The sequence below is a fragment of the Pristis pectinata genome, chromosome 1 (genome assembly GCF_009764475.1).
Source record: "Pristis pectinata isolate sPriPec2 chromosome 1, sPriPec2.1.pri, whole genome shotgun sequence".
Classification (NCBI taxonomy): Eukaryota; Metazoa; Chordata; class Chondrichthyes; order Rhinopristiformes; family Pristidae; genus Pristis; species Pristis pectinata.
The window spans coordinates 144,115,909-144,139,693 of record NC_067405.1 but is presented as its reverse complement, the minus strand read 5'-3'; the positions used below and the strand labels follow the sequence as shown (position 1 = coordinate 144,139,693).

The 23,785-nt window shown below is 41.4% G+C and overlaps 1 protein-coding gene across 5 annotated transcripts in view; it reads left to right on the top strand.

The window, feature by feature from the left end:
- Positions 1 to 23,785, top strand: part of rps6ka5 (ribosomal protein S6 kinase, polypeptide 5) — a 212,242-nt gene that overhangs the window by 149,397 nt on the left and 39,060 nt on the right. For all 5 annotated transcript variants that reach the window (XM_052017953.1, XM_052017963.1, XM_052017944.1 and 2 more), the window contains 4 exons: positions 4,078 to 4,161; positions 8,308 to 8,411; positions 9,330 to 9,480; positions 19,146 to 19,307. In XM_052017953.1, the coding sequence (XP_051873913.1) occupies positions 4,078 to 4,161; positions 8,308 to 8,411; positions 9,330 to 9,480; positions 19,146 to 19,307 (501 nt within the window). The remainder of the gene's footprint in view (positions 1 to 4,077; positions 4,162 to 8,307; positions 8,412 to 9,329; positions 9,481 to 19,145; positions 19,308 to 23,785) is intronic.

The following is a 23,785-nucleotide window of genomic DNA, read 5'->3' as shown; positions in this document are numbered from 1 at the left end:
CCTATAAAGGCATGATTTGATACAATATGAATGCTCCTCGGATTTCTCTTTATATTTTGCTGGATAGCTGGAAAAGTATGGGCTTGTGGCCCACTGTTGAGAACTTGGAGTGATTATTGTGAGTCCATTTGTTGGCAGTAAGTCAATATTTTTTTAAAAGTCTACATTGCCTGATCTTCAGGGTTTGTTATCTCCTTTCAGTTACTGAAAACAGGAGCAACAGTGGGTGGACTTCTGAAGCAGAAAACAATCTGGATTAAGGGTTAGAAGAGGTGAAGCATTTGCTTGGGCTTGTTATTACTGGCATACTCCTCCCTGCACTTAAAATTTGATCCGGAAACCCTGTTTGTGCCTAATTTTCATTGATTTCTGGGCTACGCTGAAATATCTAATGTTGCAGTTAATGAGCCCATTGACTTGAACTGTTGAGTTAAAAGTAGGAAAAACAGTACCTGGCCTGGTATTCAACCTATGTAGTGTTTCTCTTTAGTGTAATTAGTGTATCACTTGGTTAACGTGGGTGTGAAAGAATTGGTGTACACCTTTAAGTTAATGCTGCAGGGCAGTGGTTCCCAGCTTGGAGGAAGCAGAATCCTTGAGGTGAATGCCAGAAGTCACAGGAGCTCAGTGAAACTTTAATGATATTGACATAATTTAGTTAGAAAGTTGACCAAAAAGATTAATTAAAATACTCAATACATTAGCTAACTTGACTATGGAGCTGCTATCAGTTCCCAGAACAGTCTCATCATCTTAAATAGAGTGTACTGTGTGATCAACTGGAGCTGATAGGAGAGAGGTGCACTTTACCCACTGTAAGTGGGTCTTTCGGGAACGGCTGGTGCAGGGGGATTAGACTGCAAGTTGAATCAGCATCAGTTGCTTCAAGTTAACCAAAAACATTCCAGATCTGAATTCAAAATAGAGAATTTTGGAATGATGGTGGGGGAGGATAGGGGAAGAGTAAAGAAAAAGCTTATGGTCTTTAAGAAAGGAAACTGTGAACAAATTAAATGTGTTTAAAACTGGAACTGCGACATCAATGGAGTTAATTTCAGCATTATTGAAATCCACAACACATCTTCTGAATAAATAAGATGGCCACTGAATGTCCACTTCCAATCTACAAAGTTTAATTAATCTGTAGTGTAGATTGATTAATTTCTGCAGTTCTGAACCCTACTTGTGACTCAGACTACTAATTTCAAATTGCAGCCCATTTCCCTTATTTGCTTCTGATGGATGTCAACTGTTTTTTGTCCAGGTGTAATTATTTTGCTGTTCCTGGGTTTAATGAGATGAATCATTCTTCAGAAAAAGAATCCTCTCAGTTATCTTCCTGTACTCTCATGGGGTGTGTAGATGTAAGATTATCTTGAGAGTTTTATACATTTAAGTACAGAAAGACCACGATTTTTTTTTCACCAACCTGCACTCAAGCTTGAATGACAATGTCTGGTTCTGAGTCCAGTCAAAGAATGGGAAGCATTCCAATGTATCAAGTATTGTGTTTTCTTCTCTTTTTTTGACATTATTGATTCTAAAATTCTTTCATATATATGGCAGAATAAAAACCCAAGGTTAAGTAAGAAATATTTACAAAAATTAAAAAAGGATGGTGGTATGGCTTTGCCTAACTTTAGATTACACTACTGGGCAATTAATATCAGATATTTAATTTTTTGGGCACAAGATTTAGATGTAATTCAATGTCCCAAATGGGTATACCTTGAGTATGAATCAGTGCAAGGATTTTCATTAGTTTCTATTTTAGGAGCCTCACTCCCTTTTGCACTTACTAAATTGAGTAAACATATGACTAACCCAATAGTTAAACATACAATATGAATATGGTTTCAATTTTGTAAATTTTTTGATTGAATAAATTTAACTTATCAAGTCCCATTCAATCTAATTGTTTTCTTTCAACCATCCAGAATCGACTTAGCTTTTTCTTTATGGAAAATGAAGGGAATAACATGCTTCCGCGATTTATTCATTGATAACTTTTTTTTTATCTTTTGAGCAGTTGTCTAGTAAATACAATTTGCCTAGATCACACTTTTTTTCAATATTTGCAGATTGGAAATTTTTTAAAAGTTACTATACCTTCTTTTCCCACTCCATATAAAATTGAAATTACGGAAAAAATTTTAGGTTTTAATCCCTATCAGAAGGGTTTGATAGCAATAATTTATGATCTAATTATGAAAATACATTCGGAGGTACTTGATAAAATTAAGAATGAATGGGAAAGAGAACTCCAGATACTTTTACCTACAGAGACATGGAAGAAAATTCTTCAGTTAGTTAATACATCTTCAATGTGTGCCAGACACTCTTTGATACAGTTTAAGGTGGTTCACGGGACCCATATGTCTAAGGATAAGCTAGCCCGTTTTTATCACCATATAAATCCTATATGTGACAGATGTAAGTCAGAAGTGGCTTCCTTGACACATTGTTTTTGTCCTGCCCTCTTTTGGAAAAATATTGGAAAGACATTTTTAACATTATTTCAACTGTATTGAATATTGATTTACAACCTCACCCTATCACTGCAATTTTTGGGCTACCAAGGATGGAATCTGGCCACTTATCTGCTTCTGCTTGCCGTATGATTGCCTTTGTCACATTAATAGCCAAGCGATCCATTTTGTTTAAATGGAAGGATCCAATACCTCCTACTATGTTTTAATGGTTTTCTCAAACTATATCATGTTTAAACTTAGAAAAAATTAGGAGTGGCACTGTTGATTCTTCGCTTAAATTTGAGGAAGTTTGGAGTCCATTTATTCAATATTTTCATATGATATAGATCCCTTTTCAATAACCTTTGAATTTAGAGGAGCGGAGATGATGACATAATAATGCTCTTTGTTCATTGAGAAATGTCAGTACAGTTTCTTTTCTCTTTTGAAAATTTTTTTTAGTTTGTTTCAATTTATTACTTATAATTTTTTTGATTTGGGGGTTCTCTTTTTTTTATTATACAATAAATCTTTTTCTTTCCCTTTTTGATTTTTTTTTGTATTATATTCTCTCTTCTCTCCTCTTCCATCGGGTAGAAGATACAGGAGCCTGAGGGCACGTACCACCAGACTTAGGGACAGCTTCTACCCCACAGTGATAAGACTATTGAACGGTTCCCTTATACAATAAGATGGACTATCTACCTTGTTGTGACCTTGCACCTAATTGCACTGCACTTTCTCTGTAGCTGTGACACCTTACTCTGTACTGTTATTGTTTTTACCTGTACTACTTCAATGCACTCTGTACTAACCCAATGTGTAATGAATTGACCTGTACGATCGGTTTGTAAGACAAGCTTTTCACTGTACCTCAGTACAAGTGACAATAATAAACCAATATCAATACTAAGAAACTGTGAGGTCTAGATTATATTTTTTATTCTTTATGATTATATACGTCACGATTGTCCTCCCGACCTCTTTGTATCACATATATAATCATTGATGTTATATATATTAATCTGTATCAATTTGAAAATTAATAAAAAGATTGAAAAAGAAAGTATTGTGTTTTCTCTGGCAAGCAATCCCCTCACAAGGAAAGAAAGATTTTGCTGACCTAAATTACAGCTTAAATCCTTATAGAGGTTTATAAATTAAGGGGCATAGATAGGGTAGGTAGTCAGTCTTTTTCCAAGAGTAGGCGAGTCCAAAACTAGAGGACATAGATTTAAGGTGAGAAGGGAAGGATTTAAAGGAGATCTGATGGGCAAGTTTTTCCACACAGAGGGTGTTTGGTGTATGGAACGAGCTTCCAGAGGAGGTGGTAGAGGCAGGTACAATGACAGCACTTAAAAAGCATTTGGACAGGTACATGGATAAGAAAGGAATGGAGGGATATGGGCCAATACCATTTGCGCCAAAGGGCCTGTTTCCATGTAGTACAACTCTATGATTCTGTTACATCCGCTGCATTGCTGTGGAAAATGTCCGATTTTATGCCTTTAGTTATATCCCCCGCAGAAATTTCTGATTTTCTGGTTTTTAAGTTGTGGATTTTAAATTCCAAACTTGATTTTAATTATGTTTTTTTTCACTGTAGAATGAACGAGCATATTCTTTTTGTGGAACTATAGAATACATGGCTCCAGAAATTGTGCAAGGAGGTGATGCAGGACATGATAAGGTAGGTGATCTCTGTCATTGGAATTGATTTGTCTGGAAATGAGTAGTGGGTGCAGATGGTCACAACCGAGATCCACATACTACTGAGTAGTCTGTGCTTTAGTAGGTTTCTCCACAATATAATTATCATAGCAAATCTGAATCAAAAAACTCATTCTTTCCACACAGTTTTCAAATAAAATAGATGTCATTAACCCCATAATCAGCTTCAGACCTTCATTCAACTTGAATGAAGATCTAAAGCCGATTCACTAAGCAATGATTATTGTTAATTAGAAAGAAAACCAAAAGGAACTAGAGATATTGCTAATCATAGACCATGGCTTCCCTAGCATCTTATGAGAGTAAAGTTATTAATGTTGTAAACAAGAAACCTTGATTTGAAATTGATCTCCAGATTTTCTGAAAGCTTTGGTAAAAGAAAGAAACTCAAAACACTTCCAAAGAAAAGGAAGCAACATTTGATGGTAGTTCCAGGATCTGTTGATACAAACTATGAACTTATAACTGTACGAATGGTACATTAAGAAATTTTGATGGGCAACAGTGTACATTGGCAATTTCTGTTATAAATGTTTTGTTGAGTTGTCTTACTGCTAAATATTGACAAGATAGGCAAAGCTCCAGACTTGAAAAGATTTGTAGAACAGGAGTATACAAGTAAACATATGGCTACAGGAGAGGTGCCAGGGGATTGGAGGATGACTCTCATTGTTCATTTGTTTAAAAAGGGAAAAAGGCTTAAACCAAGTAACTACAGGTGAGGGACAAATTATTGGTATCAATTCCAAGGGACAGTATAAACCTTCATTTAGAAGGGCACAGATTTATCAGAAGAACACAAGAATATAGGAGGAGGAGTAGGCCACCAAGACTGTCCCGCTGTTCAGCACAATCATGGCCCAGGCCTCAATTTGCCAATTGCACATACCCCTCAATTCCCTAATCTTTAAAAAAAAGAATATCTACTTCCCCTTCCTGGGGTAGAGAATCCCAGAGCTTCACCTCTCAATGTGAGAAGAAATTCCTGAGCACCTCAGTTGTAAATGACCATCCCATATCTTGTAACTCCATTCTCTCATTCGAGACTCCCTCCCCCACCAACTGGAAACATCTGATCTGGTCATGCCCTCTCATCCTTTAGAACTCCAAAGAATACTGATCCAACTTCTTTAGCCACTCCATTTTAACACAGCCCTCTCATCCAAGGAATTAGCCCAGTGAATCTCTTTTGGAATGTTTCCAATGCTAGTATATACTTTCCCAAATAAGAGGGCCATAATTGTGCACAGTATTGCAAGTGTGCCCTTAGCAGCATCCTGTACAATTGTAACAATACTTTCCTATTTCTAAACTCCAATCCCATCCAATAAAGGTCTGTTGGCCACTTGTCTTCTTAACTAATTGCTGCATCTGCCTGCTAGCTATTTTTACTTCATGCACAGGAACACCGAGATCCCTCTGTACTCCATTCATTTGCAACCTCCCTCCATTTAGATAGTAATCTGCTTTTTGATTCCTCTTAGCGAAATGCATGATCTCACACTTTCCCACATTAAACTCTAGCAAATATATCATTAAACCATGTGGACTTGGTTTAATTTTTTAAATTGGTAAATTGGTTTATTGTTGTCACATGAATTGAGGTACAGCGAAAATATTTGTTTTGCATGCCATCCACACAGATCATTTCATTACAACAGTGCACTGAGGTAGCACAAGGTAAAACAGTAACAGAATGCAGAATAAAGTGTTACAGTTACAGAGAAAGTGCAGTGCAGGCAGACAATAAGGTGCAAGGCCATAACGAGGTAGATTGTGAAGTCAAGAATCCATTTTATCATACAGCGGAATAGATGTTGTCCTTGAGCCTCGTGGTACGTGCTTTCAGGCTTTTGTATCTTCTGCCCGATGGGGGGGGGGAGAAAAGAGAATATCCAGCGTGGGTGGGTGTCTTTGATTATGTTGGCTGCTTTACCGAGGCAGCGAGAAGTGTAGACAGAGTCCATGGAGGTGAGGCTGGTTTCCGTGATATGCTGAGCTGTGTCCACAACATTAAACTTTTCCAAGTGACTAGCTCTTTCTTCCTTGATTATAGGCCCCAGCATTTTGGCAACAACAGACATTGGGCTAACTGCCCTACAATTTCCTGCATCTTGTCTCCCTCCCTTTTTAAACGTGGGGATCACATTGGTAGTTTTCCAGTCTGCTGATACCCTCCTGGAACTTGTTGAGTTTTTTAATTCTTCAGCGAATGACTGCACAGTCTCTACAGCAACCTCCTTTAAAACCCCTGCATACAGGTCTGTGGATTTATCAAAGGAAGGTCGTCTCTGACTAACAATAGAGTTTTTATGATGACAAGGAGTAACAATGAGTACGGTGCATTTGAGGTCATCCACGTGGAATTGAGGAAGAATTTTGACAAGGCCCCACATGGCCGGCCAGTCACTGAAGTAAAAGCCCACAGCATGTCTTACTCTTTAAAAAGAGAAAGAGAAAACAGGAAACTTAAGAAGACAAAAGGGACTGCAGATACTTGAATCTTAAGATTAGTTAGCCAAGCATGAGCAGTGAGGAAAATGCTAGAGGCTGTGACAAACAAGATGACAGGAGACTTGGAAAATATCAATGGGATTAGACAAAGTCAAAATGGATTTCTTGGAGGGAAATGGTGTTTGACAAACCTACTGGAGTTTTTTGAGAATGCGTCGATAAGGGAAATCCAGAGGATGTGGTGTATTTGAATTTTCAGAAAGCCTTTGAAAAAGTCCTACATAAAAGGTTAAGATGTAAAATTAAAGCGCATGTATCAAGGGTATTGACATGGTTTGAAAATTGATTGACAGGAAATAAAAGAATAAATTAGGGTGGTAGCGGGGCACATCAGGGATCAATGCTTGGGCCTCAACTATTCATGATATATAATGAAAGAATGTAATAATTTGCAGTTTGCTAGTGACATGAAACTGCATCCGATGGTGAATCGTGAGGAGGACAGAAAGCTTCAAGATGACTTAGATAAAATAACTGAGTTGGAAAATATGTGGCAGATGCAGTATAACGTGGATAATGTGAAATTATTCACCTTGGTGGGAAAACCAGAAAGGTGTTGCATTATCTAGAATAGTGTCAGATGTGAGGTATTGATATGTAGAGAGACCTGAGTGTCCTTGTACATCAGTCATTCAAAGTACACATGCAGATGCAGCAGATGATATTTGGCCTTCACAGCGAGAGGATATGAGTACAGGAACATGGATGCTACAGTTGTAGAGGACTTTGAGGTGACAGCACTTGGAGTATTGCATGCAGTTTTGATGGTCTTAGCTAAGGTGCATTTCCTTGCCTTTGAGGAAGTGCGGTAAAGCTCTCCAGACTGATTCCCAGGAAAGTGGAATTGCTAAATGTGAAGAGATTGGATAAACTAGATTTGTATTCACTAGGGTTTAGTAGCATGAATGAGGAGCTAATTGAGCTTACAAAATTCTGGCAGGGATAGACAGACTGCATGCAGGGAGGAAGTTTATTCCTGGCGGGGTTGTCTAGAACACAGTCTCAGGTTATAAGCCAAGAGATTTGGGACTGAAATGCGGAGAAACTTCTTCACATAGAGAGTGTGAATTTGTGGAATTCACAATCACAGAAGATCGGTGAGGCCAAGACACTGAATGTACTTAAGGAGGGGATAGATAAATTCCTGGATGCAAAAAGCACAAGTAGGGAAATTGATTTTTTCCCAAGACTTTTAGAAAACTGGCCTCTTCTCTTCTCCATCATCACCCCTGGCAGTGTGAGGTGGGGTGGGGGTTGAGGGTTCCGGGTAACTGACTCAATTCTCCACAGCTGAGAGCCTAAAATTCTTAACACTGAAGCTGTTTGGTTACCAGCTCTGATTTTATTTTTAATGACTGCATCAAATGCCACACTTCCAGAATTGTAAACAAAATCATATTAAGAGGAGCAGCTCTTGGCCAACATCTTACAAGGATTGTGAAGTGTTGTCATTGTTCAAAAAAGAGCAATACTAAAGGCTACAACAAACTGTTTTCTGTCTGTACATTTTTTTTTCTTTGCGATAATTGTGGCATGTCAGACTGTATGATGTACAATCTTTTTGTAAGTTCATCTAGCCCTCTTTGTTCAGGCTGTAGATTGGTGGAGCCTTGGAGTTCTGATGTATGAGCTAAAAACTGGAGCATCGCCCTTCACTGTTGACGGAGAAAGGAATTCACAAACTGAGATTTCAAAGTAAGGAGTACAATTTCTGTTGTAAGGCAGACTTTATCACTTCTCTACAGATGAGAGAGGCCATCTTAACTTTCCTTTCACAAAGATGGGATGAAATAAAATAAGTTAGAAGAAGACTTGCGTGGGCCATAAACAGGCCATTTATGCCAACGTCCTGGTTTCTATGCTGTAAGTTCCGTGAATCTCTGAATCCTCTGTCTGGGCTTCCCATTCGGTGACTCCTGATTGATTCCGAGTTTTTGCTTGCACTACTCTATGTGGAAAACTGTTCAGCACACAATTACTGGAGGAACTCAGTGGGTCAGGCAGCATCTATGGGTTAAAATGGACAGTCATCATTTCGGGTCAAGACCCTTCATCTGGACTGGAAAGAAAGAGGGGAAATAGCTCGTATAAAAAGGTGGAGGGAATAGGTGGAGCAAGAGCTGGGTTAGGTAACTCTTTAGTAAAAAGGAATTTGCTGACAGTCTTAAAATGTATTACTCCTCGTTTTATTGTGCTTTCTCAGTTTGCTTCAAAATAATGATCTAAATCCTTGGTACAAGAATGTTGTATTTCTCCCAGATCATCCATGCCATTCCTGAATAAAAAGCCCAAGTTTCCCCAGTTTCTGTCAGCTTTACCTTGTTATTTGAATTCATTCTATTTTTGATAGTCATCTGCTGTTGTGCTCTGCTCAAGTACAAACTTTACCTGCCTCATTTGGTAGTTCCTGAGATGCCTCAAATGGTTTGGAATTATTTGCAAATTTCATCAATTTGCTGAGCATTTTTGAACGTGTCACTACGCCCAGAATTGGTTACCCTGCCAGGTATTTTTCACCCAATTCAATAATCTTGAAGGATTGTATTTAAGCTGTTTGAATGGTCACATCCCCTTTTGCAGTTTAACAACTGAACAATTTTTCTTTATTTCTAGGAGAATTCTAAAAAGTGATCCTCCATATCCACCAGAAATTGGTCCTTTAGCTAAAGACATAATGAAGAAACTCCTCATTAAAGACCCCAAGAAGAGGTTGGGTTCTGGTCCTGGAGGTGCTGATGAAATTAAATCTCACCCCTTCTTCCAGGTGAGAAAGAAGACATTGGAATCTGGGACATCTTCAATGGTTAACGTTGATCAATGTGGTTCCTTCACTGGTTGTCAGTGGAATCCTGTTAAAATGCAAGAGATAGTTACAAACATTGGGCTACATCTTCGGCCAGAGTCACCACCCGCAGCTTCCTGACTTCTTGTTACCAAATCTGTAACATTGTCTGGTCCAAAACTCACCAGAGCCCAGCTTTGCTGGAAGTAAAAGTTCAGCGACATTTAAAAAACTAACAATTAAATAAATAATATACTTTAAAAATTAAAAACTAATTACTTTTTTTTGTTCCAAAATATTTTGGAAGGAAATAACTTCAAAAAAAAAGGTTAGAAACACTTAGAAACAATAACAAACATCAAAGCCCTTTTGCCTCCACAGCCCTATAATCCCCATTGAAATAATTGTAGCCTCAGTTCAGATCTTCCATTAAGTTTCTTCCAACAAACCCAAATTCTAACCTCTTCATTGACAATATTTTTTAACAGTTTTAACAAATATTAAATGGGTATTTGCACCTTTTGATCTTTTTGACAACCTTGCTTCAGCCACGGAATGAAGGTTGAGCGGAAAGTTTCTCTATCAGCAAATAGTCATGGAGTAATACAGCATGGAAACAGGCCCTTCGGCCCATCTTGTCCATGCCGACCAAGGCACCTAGCTAAGCTAGTCCCATTTGGCCCATATCTGTCTAAACCTTTCTATCCATGTACCTTTTCGTGTACCTGTCCAAGTAATAGTCTGTTGTACAGCAAATAAGATCGATATACTGAGACAGCAGAATCTATTTAAGGAGCAGAGGAAACAGTTCCTTCTCACCGTTTCTCACAGGAAAATGCAGCTGGTGCAATATAGTCACATGTAAATTTTGTGTCTCAATTATTATCTATCTCAATCATCAAAGTAAATTGACAGGGCAATTAATCAATCATCCCCATTCAGGCTGTTCAATGGGTTGTTGGTATATGCAACCTTTGAAATTAGTCCTTCAAACATTTTAGAATCACTAAATTTAGATGAAGTACATTTGTGTGAAGTGAAACTTCAAAATCTTTTACTAACTACACAATGCCCAAGTGGCCAGCTCTTCAGAACATGATCTGACCCAAATATCTTTTTTTTAGTGTGCTCAACAATAGAGCCAGTAAATGGTAGGTATGGCCGCTTGCCATGGATGTAGTACCTGAGTAGCATTATTGATCACATTAAATGTCTCAGTTTTCTCCTCCTCCAACATTTGTTGATATCAAGTTCAAGTTTCAAGTTTATTGTCGTTGGCGTAGATACCCAGGGTATAAATGGCATGAAAATCAGCTTTTTGCAGCAGCACAGTATATTACAAACATGGCAACATAAATTGCATAAGCAAATTAACATAAATTATACATAACTTACACAACAGAATAAACAAAAATGAACATAACATTAGTGCAAGCTGAGGGAAATGTAGTCTGAGGTAGAATTAGGGCTTTTCAGGTCGTTTCAAGAACCTGATGGCAGTGGGGAAGAAGCTGTTGTTGAACCTTGAGGTGTGGGTGTTCAGGCTCCTGTACCTCTGTCTGATGGCAGCAATGAGAAGAGGGTATGACCTGGATGGTGGGGGTCGTTAATGATGGATGTCACCTTCCTGAGATATCAGAAATATATATATTTCCTAATGACTCAAAGAGGCCATAAAACAAACTGCTGGAATTCAGCAGGTCAGGCAGCATATGGAGGGTATTGGTATTGGTTTATTATTGTCACTTGTACCGAGGTACAGTGAAAAACTTGTCTTGCATACCGATTGTACAGGTCAATTCATTACACAGTGCAGTGACATTGAGTTAGTACAGAGTGCATTGAGGTAGTACAGGTAAAAACAATAACAGTACAGAGCAAAGTGTCACAGCTACAGGGGAAGTGCAGTGCAGGTAGACAATAAAGTGTAAGGTCACAACAAGGTAGATTGTGAGGTCAGAGTCCATCTCATTGTATAAGGGAACCGTTCAGTAGTCTTATCACAGTGGGATCCAGTTACAGGGGGAGGTGTGGAGTCCCAGGTCTCGGAGTTTGGTGACGAGTTTGCTTGGAATTATAATATTGAAGGCAGACAGTCAACGTTTTGGGTCAAGACCATTCATCTGGACTGAGAGCCCATTTTGGCCTATCGGGTCGATGAAGCACCTCAAAGAGCAATCCCATTCCCCCCCTAATTTTCCCTGGAACGTATTCTCCCTGGATTTCCTCCCAGATTCTACTGCTTACATACACACTCTAGACAATTTACAGCAGTCAATTAACCTATCAACCTACACAGCTTTGGGATGTGGGAGGAAATCAGAGCACCAAGGGAAAATCATGCAGCCACAGAGAGAACATGCAGACTCTACACACACAGCACTGGAGTTCAGGATTTGATCCGAGTTCTTCTCACTGAGGCACTGTGTTATCCCGATTCCAAAAACTCACTACCCTCTGTGAACAGAGATTTCTACACACCTCATTTTTAAATGCCAGCCCCTTACCTTGAATCTGTGTCCCCTGGTTTGTCCCACCAGTGAAACCATCTCAACATCTACACTGACAAGCACCCTCAGGCCCTTGCATGTTTCATTGAGATCACCCACCATTACTCTAAACTCCAAACAACATAAGTCCAACCTGTTCAGCCTCTTTTGATAAGACAATCCCTGCATCCGAGGAATTAGCCTGGTGACTCTCTTTTGGACTGCCTCCAATGCTACTGTATCCTTTCTGATCCGATCACCTCTCATTCTACTAAACCCTTGAGATTATAGGCCCAGTTTGCTTAATCCTCCTCATAGATAAATCCTTGCCACCCAGGAATCAATGTGGTAAACTTTCATTGCTCTCTCTCTCACTCGCTCTCTCACTCTCTCTCTTGCTCTCGCAAATATACTGTATCCTTCTGTTGGTAGGGGATCCAGACCAGTGCATGCTCATCCAGGTGCAGACTTACTAGAACATAGAACACTACAGCACAGTACAGGCCCTTCGGCCCACAATGTTGTACCGACATTTTATCCGTCTCTAAGATCTATCTAACCCTTCCCTCCCACATAGCCCCCTATTTTTCTATCTTTCATGTGTCTATCTAAGAGCCTCTTAAATGTCCCTCATGTATCTGCCCCCACAACCTCTGCCGGCAGTGCGTTCCATGCATCCACCACTGTCTGTGTAAAAAAACTTACCTCTGACATCCCCTTTATACATAGAAGCATAGACATAGAAAACCTACACCACAATTCAGGCCCTTCAGCCCACAAAGCTGTGCCGAACATGTCCCTACCTTAGAAATTACTAGGCTTTCCCATAGCCCTCTATTTTTCTCAGCTCCATGTACCTATCCAAAAGTCTCTTAAAAGACCCTATCGTATCTGCTTCCACCACCATTGCCGGTAGCCCATTCCATGCACTTACCACTCTCTGAGTAAAAAGCTTAACCCTGACATCTCCCCTATACCTAGTCACCAGCACCTTAAACCTATGTCCTTTTGTGGCAACTATTTCAGCCCTGGGGAAAAGCCTCTAACTATCTACCTGATCAATGCCTCTCATCATCTTGTATACCTCTATCAGGTCCCCCCTCATCCTCCGTCGCTCCAAGGAGAAAAGGCCGAGTTCCCTCAACCTGCTTTCATAAGGCATGCTCTGCATTCCAGGCAGCATCCTTTCTATGGCTTCCATATCCTTCCTGTAGTGAAGTAACCAGAACTGAGCACAGTACTCCAAGTGGGGTCTGACCAGGGTCCTATATAGCTGCAACAATACCTCTCGGCTCCTAAATTTAATTCCATGATTGATGAAGGACAATACGCCATATGCCTTCTTAACCACAGAGTCAACCTGTGCAGCTGCTTTGAGCGTCCTATGGACTCAGACCCCAAGATCCCTCTGATCGTCCACACTGCCAAGAGTCCTACAATTAATACTATACTCTGCCATCATATTTGACCTACCAAAATGAACCACTTCACACTTATCTGGGTTGAACTGCATTTGCCACTTCTCAGCCCAACTTTGCATCCTATCTATGTCCTGCTGTAACCTCTAACAGCCCTCTATACTATCCACAACACATCCAACCTTTGTGTCATCCACAAACTTGCTAACCCATCCCTCCACTTCCTCATCCAGGTCGTTTATAAAACTCACAAAGAGTAAGGGTTCCAGAACAGATCCCTGAGGTACACCACTGGTCACCAACCTCCATGCAGAATATGACCCTTCAACATCCACTCTTTGCCTTCTGTGGGCCAGCCAGTTCTGGATCCCCATTGCAATGTCCTCTTGGATCCCATGCCTCCTTACTTTCTGAATAAGCCTTGCATGGGGTACCTACTGCTCTCCCTTCATCAATGTGTTTAGTCACATCCTCAAAAAATTCAATCAGGCTCGTAAGGCAGGACCTGCCCTTGACAAAGCCATGCTGACTATTCCTAATCATATTATACCTCTCCAAATGTTCATAAGTCCTGCCTCTCAGGATCTTCTCCATCAGCTTACCAACCACTGAGGTAAGACTTACTGGTCTATAGTTTCCGGGGCTATATCTACTCCCTTTCTTGAATAAGGGAACAACATCCGCAACCCTCCAATCTTCTGGAACCTCTCCCGTCTCCATCGACAATGCAAAGATCATTGTCAGAGGCTCCGCCATCTCCTCCCTCACCTCCCACAGCAGCCTGGGGTACGTCTCATCCGGTCCCGGCGACTTATCCAACTTGATGCTTTCCAAAAGTTTCAGCACCTCTTTCCTAATATCTACATGCTCAAGCTTTTCAGCCTGCTGCAAGTCCTCACTACAATCACCCAGATTTTTTTCCGTAGTGAATACTGATGTAAAGTGTTCATTAAGTACCTTAATGAATAAGTTCATTAAGGGGGGAGAAGAGGGGTGGCGATACTGGTCAGGGACACTGTTACGGCTGTGGAAAAGATGGATGTTGTAGAAGGATCATCTCTAGAGTCCATATGGGTGGAATTAAGGAAAAAGAAAGGAGCAGTTACTCTACTAGGAGTATTCTATAGGCCCCCCAGTAGCAGTAGAGATATAGAGGAGCAGATTGGCAGGCAGTGTTTGGAGAGAAGCAGAAATAACAGGGTTGTTATAATGGGAGACTTCAACTTCCCAAATATAGACTGGAACCTGCTTAGTGCCAAAGGTTTAGATGGGACGGAATTTGTTAAATGTGTCCAGGAGGGATTCCTGACGCAGTATGTTGACAGGCCGACTAGAGGGAATGCCATGTTAGATCTAGTTTTAGGAAATGAACCGGGACAGGTGAAGGATCTATTGGTGGGTGAGCATTTGGGGGACAGTGACCATTGCTCCATAACCTTTAAAATTGTCATGGACAGGGACAGGTGCAGAGAGGACAAGAGGATTTTCAATTGGGGAAGGGCGAACTATGAGGCTATAAGGAGAGAACTTGGGAGTGTAAATTGGGATGTCCTTTTTGAAGGAAAATGTACCATGGAGATGTGGTCGATGTTCAGGGAGCTTATGCAGGATGTTAGGGATAAATCTGTCCCGGTGAGGCAGAGAAGGAATGGCAGGGTGAAGGAACCGTGGGTGACGAGAGAGGTGGAACGACTTGTTAGGGAGGAGAAGGTAGCGTACGTGAGGTATAAGCAGCAAGGTTCAGATAGGGCCCGTGAGGAATATAGGGTAGTGAGGAAGGAACTTAAGAAAGGGCTGAGGAGAGCTAGAAGGGGACATGAAAAGGCTTTGGCTAGTAGGGTTAAGGAAAATCCCAAAGCCTTTTTCAAGTACGTGAAGGGTAGGAGGATGGCTAGAGTAAAGGTAGGTCCGATTAAGGACAAAGGTGGGAGAATTTGCCTGGAGGCGGTGGAAGTGGGAGAAGTTCTCAATGAGTGCTTCTCTTCGGTATTCACCAGGGAGAGGGGTCTTGATGATGCGGAAGGGAGTGCTGGTAGGGGTAATGTTCTCGAGGTTGTAGATATCAAGAGAGAGGATGTGTTGAAATTGTTAAATAATATTAAGACAGATAAATCTCCGGGGCCTGACGGGATTTTCCCCAGGCTGCTTTGAGAGGCTAGGGAGGATATTGTTGAACCGCTGGTAAGGATCTTTGCGTCCTCGTTGTCCACGGGGATGCTACCAGAGGATTGGAGGGTTGCGAATGTTGTCCCCTTGTTCAAAAAAGGTAATAGGGATAGGCCAGGGAATTATAGACCGGTGAGTCTCACGTCTGTGGTGGGTAAGCTGTTAGAAAGGATTCTAAGGGATAGGATTTATGAACACCTAGAGAATCATGGACTGATTAGGGACAGCCAGCATGGCTTTGTGAAGGGAAGATCTTGCCTCACAAGCCTGATAGAGTTCTTTGAGGAGGTGACCAGGAAGATTGATGAGGGCAGTGCGGTGGATGTGGTTTACATGGATTTTAGTAAGGCGTTTGATAAGGTTCCTCATGGTAGGCTTCTTCAGAAGGTCAGAGGCCAAGGGATCCAAGCAAGTTTGGCTGTGTGGATTAGGAATTGGCTTGCATGTAGAAAGCAGAGGGTTGTGGTGGAAGGAGTGCCCTCGGATTGGAAGGCAGTGACTAGTGGTGTCCCGCAGGGATCGGTTCTGGGACCTCTACTTTTTGTGATATTTATAGATGACTTAGATGAGGGGGTGGAGGGCTGGGTTAGTAAGTTTGCAGACGACACTAAGATCGGCGGTGTTGTGGATAGTGTGGAGGGCTGTCGGAGCTTACAGAGGGATATTGATAGGATGCAGAGCTGGGCTGACAAGTGGCAGATGGAGTTCAATCTGGAGAAGTGTGAGGTGGTACACTTTGGAAGGACAAACTCCAGGGCAGAGTACTGGGTGAATGGCAAGGTACTTGGCAGTGTGGAGGAGCAGAGGGATCTGGGGGTTCATATTCACAGTTCATTGAAAGTTGCCTCAGAGATGGAAAGAGCAGTTAAGAAGGCCAATGGGATGTTGGCTTTCATAAATCGCGGGATTGAGTTTAAGAGCCACGAGGTGATGATGCAGCTTTACAAAACTCTAGTTAGGCCACACTTAGAGTACTGCGTTCAGTTCTGGTCGCCTCATTATAGGAAGGATGTGGAGGCGTTGGAGAGGGTGCAGAGGAGATTTACCAGGATGCTGCCTGGATTAGAGAGTATTGAATATGAGGAGAAGCTTAAGGTGCTAGGGCTTTATTCACTGGAAAGGAGGAGGATGAGAGGAGACATGATAGAGGTATATAAAATACTGAGAGGAATAGATAGAGTAGACAGTCAGCGCCTCTTTCCCAGGGCACCAATGTTCAAGACGAGAGGGCATGGCTTTAAGGTTATGGGTGGGAAGTTCAGGGGAGATGTCAGGGGGAGGTTTTTCACCCAGAGTGGTTGGTGCATGGAATGCACTGCCTGGGGTGGTGGTGGAGGCTGATACATTGAACAGGTTCAGGAGCTTGTTGGATAGGCATATGGAGGAGTGTGGGATGGGGGGATATGCGGGAGGAAGGGGTTAGGTAGTGTGGGGGTGGTTTGATGGACGGCACAGCATGGTGGGCCGAAGGGCCTGTTTTGTGCTGTATGGTTCTATGGTACCTCTGCCATTTCTTCTGGATCCATATGCACTTTCCCACTGCTGCACTTGATAGGTCCAATTCTTTCGCACCTTATCCTTTTGCTTTTCACATACTTGTAGAATGCCTTGGGGTTTTCCTTAATCCTGCCTGCCAAGGCCTTCTCATGTCCCCCTCTGGCTCTCTTAATTTCCTTCTTAAGCTCTTTCCTGTTAGCCTTCCTCCAATCACCGTAAAATTATGTCCCCTCGTGTTAGTCATTGTCGCCCTGGGAAAAAATCTCTGACTGTCCACTCAATCTATGCCTGTCATCATCTTGTACAGCTCTATCAAGTCACCTCTCATCCTCCTCCTCTCCAAAGAGAAAAGCCGTAGCTCGCTCAACCTATCCTTATGAGACATATAGGGTCCTATATATGAAACTTCTCTTGCAAACGTAACATTTGTCAATTATTTTCTGTATCTTTATGCTAACTTTCAATGACTCGTGTACAGGAACATCAAGTTCCCTCTGAACACCAATATCTTTTATATTATTTCTTTTTTCTCTCTTTCACCTCAGACTAACGTTGTGTGTATTTTGTCATGCAAGTTATGTATAATTTATATTCATTTAAGTTTATGGCAACTTATGTTTGTCGTGTTTGTAATGTACTGTGGTGCTATTGCAAAGAGCTGATTTTCATGGCATTTATACGCTGGGATTGTATGCCCATGACAATAAACTTGAACTTGAGAGATGCAGCACAGAGAAAGGCCTTTCAGCCCACCAAGTCCACGCTAGCATCAACCTCCCGTTAACACTAATCTTGATTTACTCCTGGTTGTTTTATTCTCCCCACATTCTCATCAACTCCCCACAGATTCTACCACTCAGCTCCGCACAGTAGGGGCAATTTACAGTGGCCAGTCAACCTACGTTGTACATCATGTACCTCATGACTGCACAATGTGGAAGGAAACTGGAGCACCTGGAGAAAACCCATTCAGTTACAGGGAGAATGTGCAAACTCCACTCCTTGTATCCCACCTTCCATGTTCTTGCCCAGTCACCTTGCCTGTCTATATCCCCTTGAAGCCTTTCCCTCACACAACACACACCATCACCAGCTTTGAAGGATTTTGCTTTCAGGAGCATTTTCATTTCCAGTTCTTGGCCTGAGTCTGGTCCTGCTTCAGCTTTTGGACTGGTGAAATGGATAATCTTCATTTCCAACATGTTCCTTTCCTGCCATGTTGGACTGACCTCAAGTATATCACTCCCCAGATGACGAATCAAGCTCTCTTGCCATTATAAGTCACTGTAAAGGTGGTGAATGTGGACTATTATCTTTGGAAAAAATTATATTTTTGAAAGGCTTAGTGGTTGTTGGCAAATAAATCTGTTGCAGATAGCTTGAGTAACCTGTTTCATGAAATAAACGGTTTATTTATTAACCACTGACAATTAATTTAATAGCAGTTTAAATTGAAATAAATGTTTACCAGGGTAAATTGAAATATAAATGTTTATAATTTCTCGACTGAGCTCGATACTGCTGACTTTGGATGTTGAACAGGTTAGCTCAAGACAAAAATTAGCTAGTCGTCCTTCCTTAATCCTCACCCAACCTCTTGCTGCATGTACCGACTTGGGGTAATGATAGAACAGGGTTCAGCCACGATAATTCCTGCTATCTATTATTCTGACACAGGCTTTGTGCATGAGTAACAGCCAGAGGATCTACTGGAGGGCAGTGTGTCAATACAGTGTATTGATCTCAGTGTTTGGAGAAGGGGTGATGGCTAAAAGTGTGGGTGGCGGGGAGAGGGAGAGAAACAGAAAGAAAACAAGCTACTAATTGGGTATTGCAGTTTTGTTAAAATTTTATTTGTGAGGAGTAACTGAACCATTGCTTTCTAGTATATTCTAGATGAAACATTTTGTTTGAACTTTTCAGATGTTTAGAATTGCAATTGTTAATTACCACATGGAAACCTATCTCATTTTATTTGTGTGTGTGGGATGTTTCACTATATAAAACAGAGCTGTTTAAATGAGTTGTTATTGCTCATTCTTAGTAACCACCTCTGCTTTGCATTTGACGTTGGCAGAAAATAAACTGGGACGAGTTAGCTGCCAAAAACATCGAAGCCCCGTTTAAGCCGGTCATCAGGGATGAGTTGGATGTTAGCAACTTTGCTGAAGAGTTCACGGAAATGGACCCCACATACTCGCCCGCAGCATTGCCACAGAACTCCGATAGGATCTTTCAGGTCAGCACCAGTGAAATGAAGCTTTTAAATTAGATTCTTTGGAAAACGTTTGGCTTTTCTCCTTCAGAAACTTTTTAAAAAAACAGTCTACTCTAAAGATAATTGGGACTGTTCCTGCAAGTGGTACGAACCAAATGGGCAGCAATAGCCTTGAAACAGTTAGAAAAGGTGCAGTTGATAAGGCATTGGTGTCCTAAACACACCAGAAACCTTGCAGACCCGCCCCTCCCCCTCACCTCTTTCTACTGCCTATCTCCCCTCTAGTCATTCAGTCCAGATGAAGGGTCTCAACCCCAGAAGGTGACTGTCCATTTCCCTCCACGGATGCTGCCTGACCCACTGAATTTCTCCAGCAGCCTCCAGTTTTTTGCAGGTAATTACCAGGATTCATTCTGAAGTATCCAAATGCACCTACAATTACTTTGCTTCAATGTTCTCACATCATTAACTTTGTTTGCCCTTGAGGATCCATCCTCCATTGTTCCAGCTGTATGGTCTCTCTTAACAACATATCACAAAGACCATCTGTTTCCACATGTACACCAATAACACCTGTTTCACCTCTTTTACTGCCTTGCTCCCTCAGAATTGTCAGATTGTTTGCCCACCATTGAATAGTGGATAAACAGAAATTTCCTCCAGATAAATATTGTGACTAAAACCATTGTCTTCAGGCCCTACCACAAACACATTTCTTACAGACACCATTCTTCTTTAACTGTTGGCAAGCTTAGTCTCATGTGACTCCAAGATAGGTTTCCATCCACATATCCAGACCATCAATGACAGACTATATTGACCTACATAATATTGCCAACTTCACTGCCTCGGGTCTCAAGCTACTGAATCCGACATTTATGTCTCTAAATTTGACAGAACTGATGCACATCAGGCTAACTTTCTTCATTAAACCTTCTGTAAATTTGAAATCATCCAGAGCTCTAACTCGTACCAATACCCCTTCACTTATCACCCCTGTGCTTGCTGACCTACATCGGCTTCCAGTTAGACTGCACTTCAAGATGAAAAAGTCTCTTCCTTATTTTCAGATTTCCCATGGCCTTGTCCTCGCCTCCCCCTGTAATCTTCTTAAGCTCCATCTATTTCTGGCCTTCTGACCTTCCTGCATTTTAATCTGTTCTTGCTACGTGTGTCATTGGTAGCAAAAGCCCTAAACTCTGGAATTTCATTCCAAACACAACTCAGTGTCTCTCACCTTATTTAAGGTGTGCCTTGCAATTAAAATTCTTAAATATACTCGGCCACTGAGCATTCACAGCCCTCGTGTAGGGAATTCCAAAGATTCACAACCCATTGAGTGAAGAATTGGAATTAATTTATTATTGTCACATGTACCGAAAAACTTACCTTGTGTACCGTTCATACAGATCAATTCATTGAGGTAGTACAAGAATGCAGAATATAGTGTTACAGTTACAGAGAAAGTGCAGTGCAGGCAGACAATAAGGTGTAAGGTCATAATGAAGAAGATTTTGAGGTCAAGAGTCCATCTCATCATACTAGGGAACCATTCAATAGTCTTATAACAGTGTATAAAAGAGATGTTCCCTTCTCTCAGTCCTATTCTACTTATTCTCACTGCGACTCCTAATTCCAGACTTCCCAGACAGGAGAAATCTTCCAGTGTCTTCCTTGTCAAGGCCCTTTACAGTTTTATTTACATCAGTGAGACTGACTCTTATTCTTCTAAATTCTACACAACTTTTCCCCACAGAGCAACACCCTCATCCCAGGAATCAGTACACTGAACTTCTTGTGCACTTTGTATCGTAAGATAGTAAGAATATCATTCCTTGCTCATGGAAGCCAGAAAAATAAATAAAATCTGATATCAAATTACACGTGTTCCCAGGTTATGGATGATCTGACTTATGGAAATCTGACTTTACGCAAATTCTTCTGTACATTGGTAAATTGGTTTATTATTGTTACATCTACCGAGGCACTGTGAAAAACTTTGCTTTATATGTCATGCATACAGATCATTTCAGTAAAACAGTGCATTGAGGTAGTACAGGGGAAAAGCAGTAACAGAATGCGGAATAAAGTGTTACAGTTACAGAGAAAGTGCAGTGCAGATAGACACTAAGATGCAAGGGCCATGGCAAGGTAGATTGTGAGGTCAAGAGTTCATCTTATCGTAGAAGTCTTGTATTCAATAGTCTTGTAACAGCGAAATAGAAGCTGTCCTTGAGCCTGGTGGTATGTGTTTTCAGGCTTTTGTGTCTTCTGCCTGATGGAGAGGGGAGAAGAGAGAATGTCCAGGATGGGTGGGGTCCTTGATTATGTTGGCTACTTTACCAAGGCTGCGAGAAGTATAGACAGAGTCCATGGAGGGGAGGCTGGTGTCCATGATATGCTGAGTTGTGTCCATAACTCTCTGTACTTTCTTGCGGTCTCAGGCAAAGCAGTTGCCATACCGAGCCGTGATGCATCCAAGACATAAAACATAATAATGTTTTGTAATATTCATTACTGCCTGGAGACAGTATATATTCCATTAGTTTAATTATGGTTAGCATTTCGGCAAATATTCGATTAAATAAAAGAATTTTGCCAAGTGTATGTGAGCGATAGGATATGGGTTACTTTAGAAGACACGTTTCTGACCTGCAGAGAAGTCAGTTTACAGGTAGCTCTCAGGGGTGGGACCCTTATGTAATCCTGTCATCCCGAAATCAATTTTCCCTTTCCGTCCGCTGTAAATAACACAGTGCCACAAGGTCGATTCGAACAAATACCTTTATTAGCAGTGCACCGCTAGGAGAATTCTCTTCAGCACTCACTAAGAGTCGCTTCCTGAGTTCTCCCCGAACAAAGGGCAGACAGACATTTATACAGGAATTGTCACGCACATCCCATGCAGACGGTGCCATGAATTTCGGTCAAACTATAGAGATCCCGAGACAGCTGTCATACCTTTTGTCTTAGTATAATTGAGTTATAATCAAGGCTTTCAAAGGCAAGTATCACCCTTCATTGTTCAGACCAAGTCTTCACCTCGCTGTTAATTACACTCAGTATCGCCACCGTCTGACATATCGGAATGGTTCGTTACCCGAAACAAAGGAACATACTTAACATTCCAACCTAACTAGTGGGTCAGCAGCTTGCTAGTCCTTGCTAAAGAAATATAAATGCATATATATATATTTTGTTTGCCAGTTATAGGTATGGTTGCAATTCTTAACCTTTCATTTCCTCAATCCGGGGTCTGTCTGTACTTGAAATGGGAATGAAGCGCCAATAAGCCCTTTTATTTTGGCGGATATAAAAGGACGTCATATATAAATGTTGTTATTTCATCTCTCCTAACATCATTTTTCCCAGATTTGCTTCACTCCCACATAGTAAAAGCTAAGGATGTTTCCTGTTGAACATTTAAAGTTGTTGCCAGCACAGATCCTTATGGGTAACATTATAAAATTCAGGTCTGAAGTTGATTTCATGTAGAAAGTGGATTTCACTGAGGAGCACTTGGGGTCTTGACCTTTCTGGTGGGTGTAAAGTTGCCATTATTGCAATTACACAGCAGGTTCTGCCAGTGTGAGACACATTCAGCTGATATGCATGAAAATTGGAAATGTTATGATCTTTTGGAGCAGTTGAACAAAATGTTTTGAGGTACAAGGTTATAGAACCATAAAACCATACAGCACAAAACAGGCCCTTCGGCCCACCATGTTGTGCCATCCATCAAACCACCCTCACACTACCTAACCCTTTCTTCCCACATATCCCTCTATCTCACATTCCTCCATATGCCTATCCAACAAGCTCTTAAACCTGTCCGATGTATCTGCCTCCACCACCACCCCAGGCAGTGCATTCCATGCACCAACCACTCTCTGGGTGAAAAATCTCCCCTGAACCTCCCACCCATAACCTTAAAGCCATGCCCTCTCGTCTTTAGCATTGGTGCCCTGGGAAGGAGGCACTGACTACTCTATCTATTCCTCTCAATATTCCTCTATCATGTCTCCTCTCATCCTCCTCCTTTCCAGTGAATAAAGCCCTAGCACCTTAAGCCTCTCCTCATATTCAATACACTCTAATCCAGGCAGCATCCTGGTAGATCTCCTCTGCACCCTCTCCAAATCCTATGATTTTGGACTATGATTTTGAAAGTCATGAATTATACCAGTTCAGCTGACCTTGATCACTTTATCCTATCTGGAGTCCATGACCAGATCAGCCATGATCTTATTGAATGGCGGAGCAGGCTTGACAGACCAGATGGCCTACTCCTGCTCCTATTTCTTATGTTCTTATTTATCGATGCATCATCCTATCTGGATGCATCACAGCTTGGTATGGCAACTGCTCTGCCCAGGACCACAAGAAACTACAGAGTTGTGGACACAGCTCAGCACATTATGGAAACCAGCCTCCCCTCCATGGACTGTGTCTACACTTCTCGCTGCCTCAGTAAAGCTGCCAACATAAAGACCCGACCC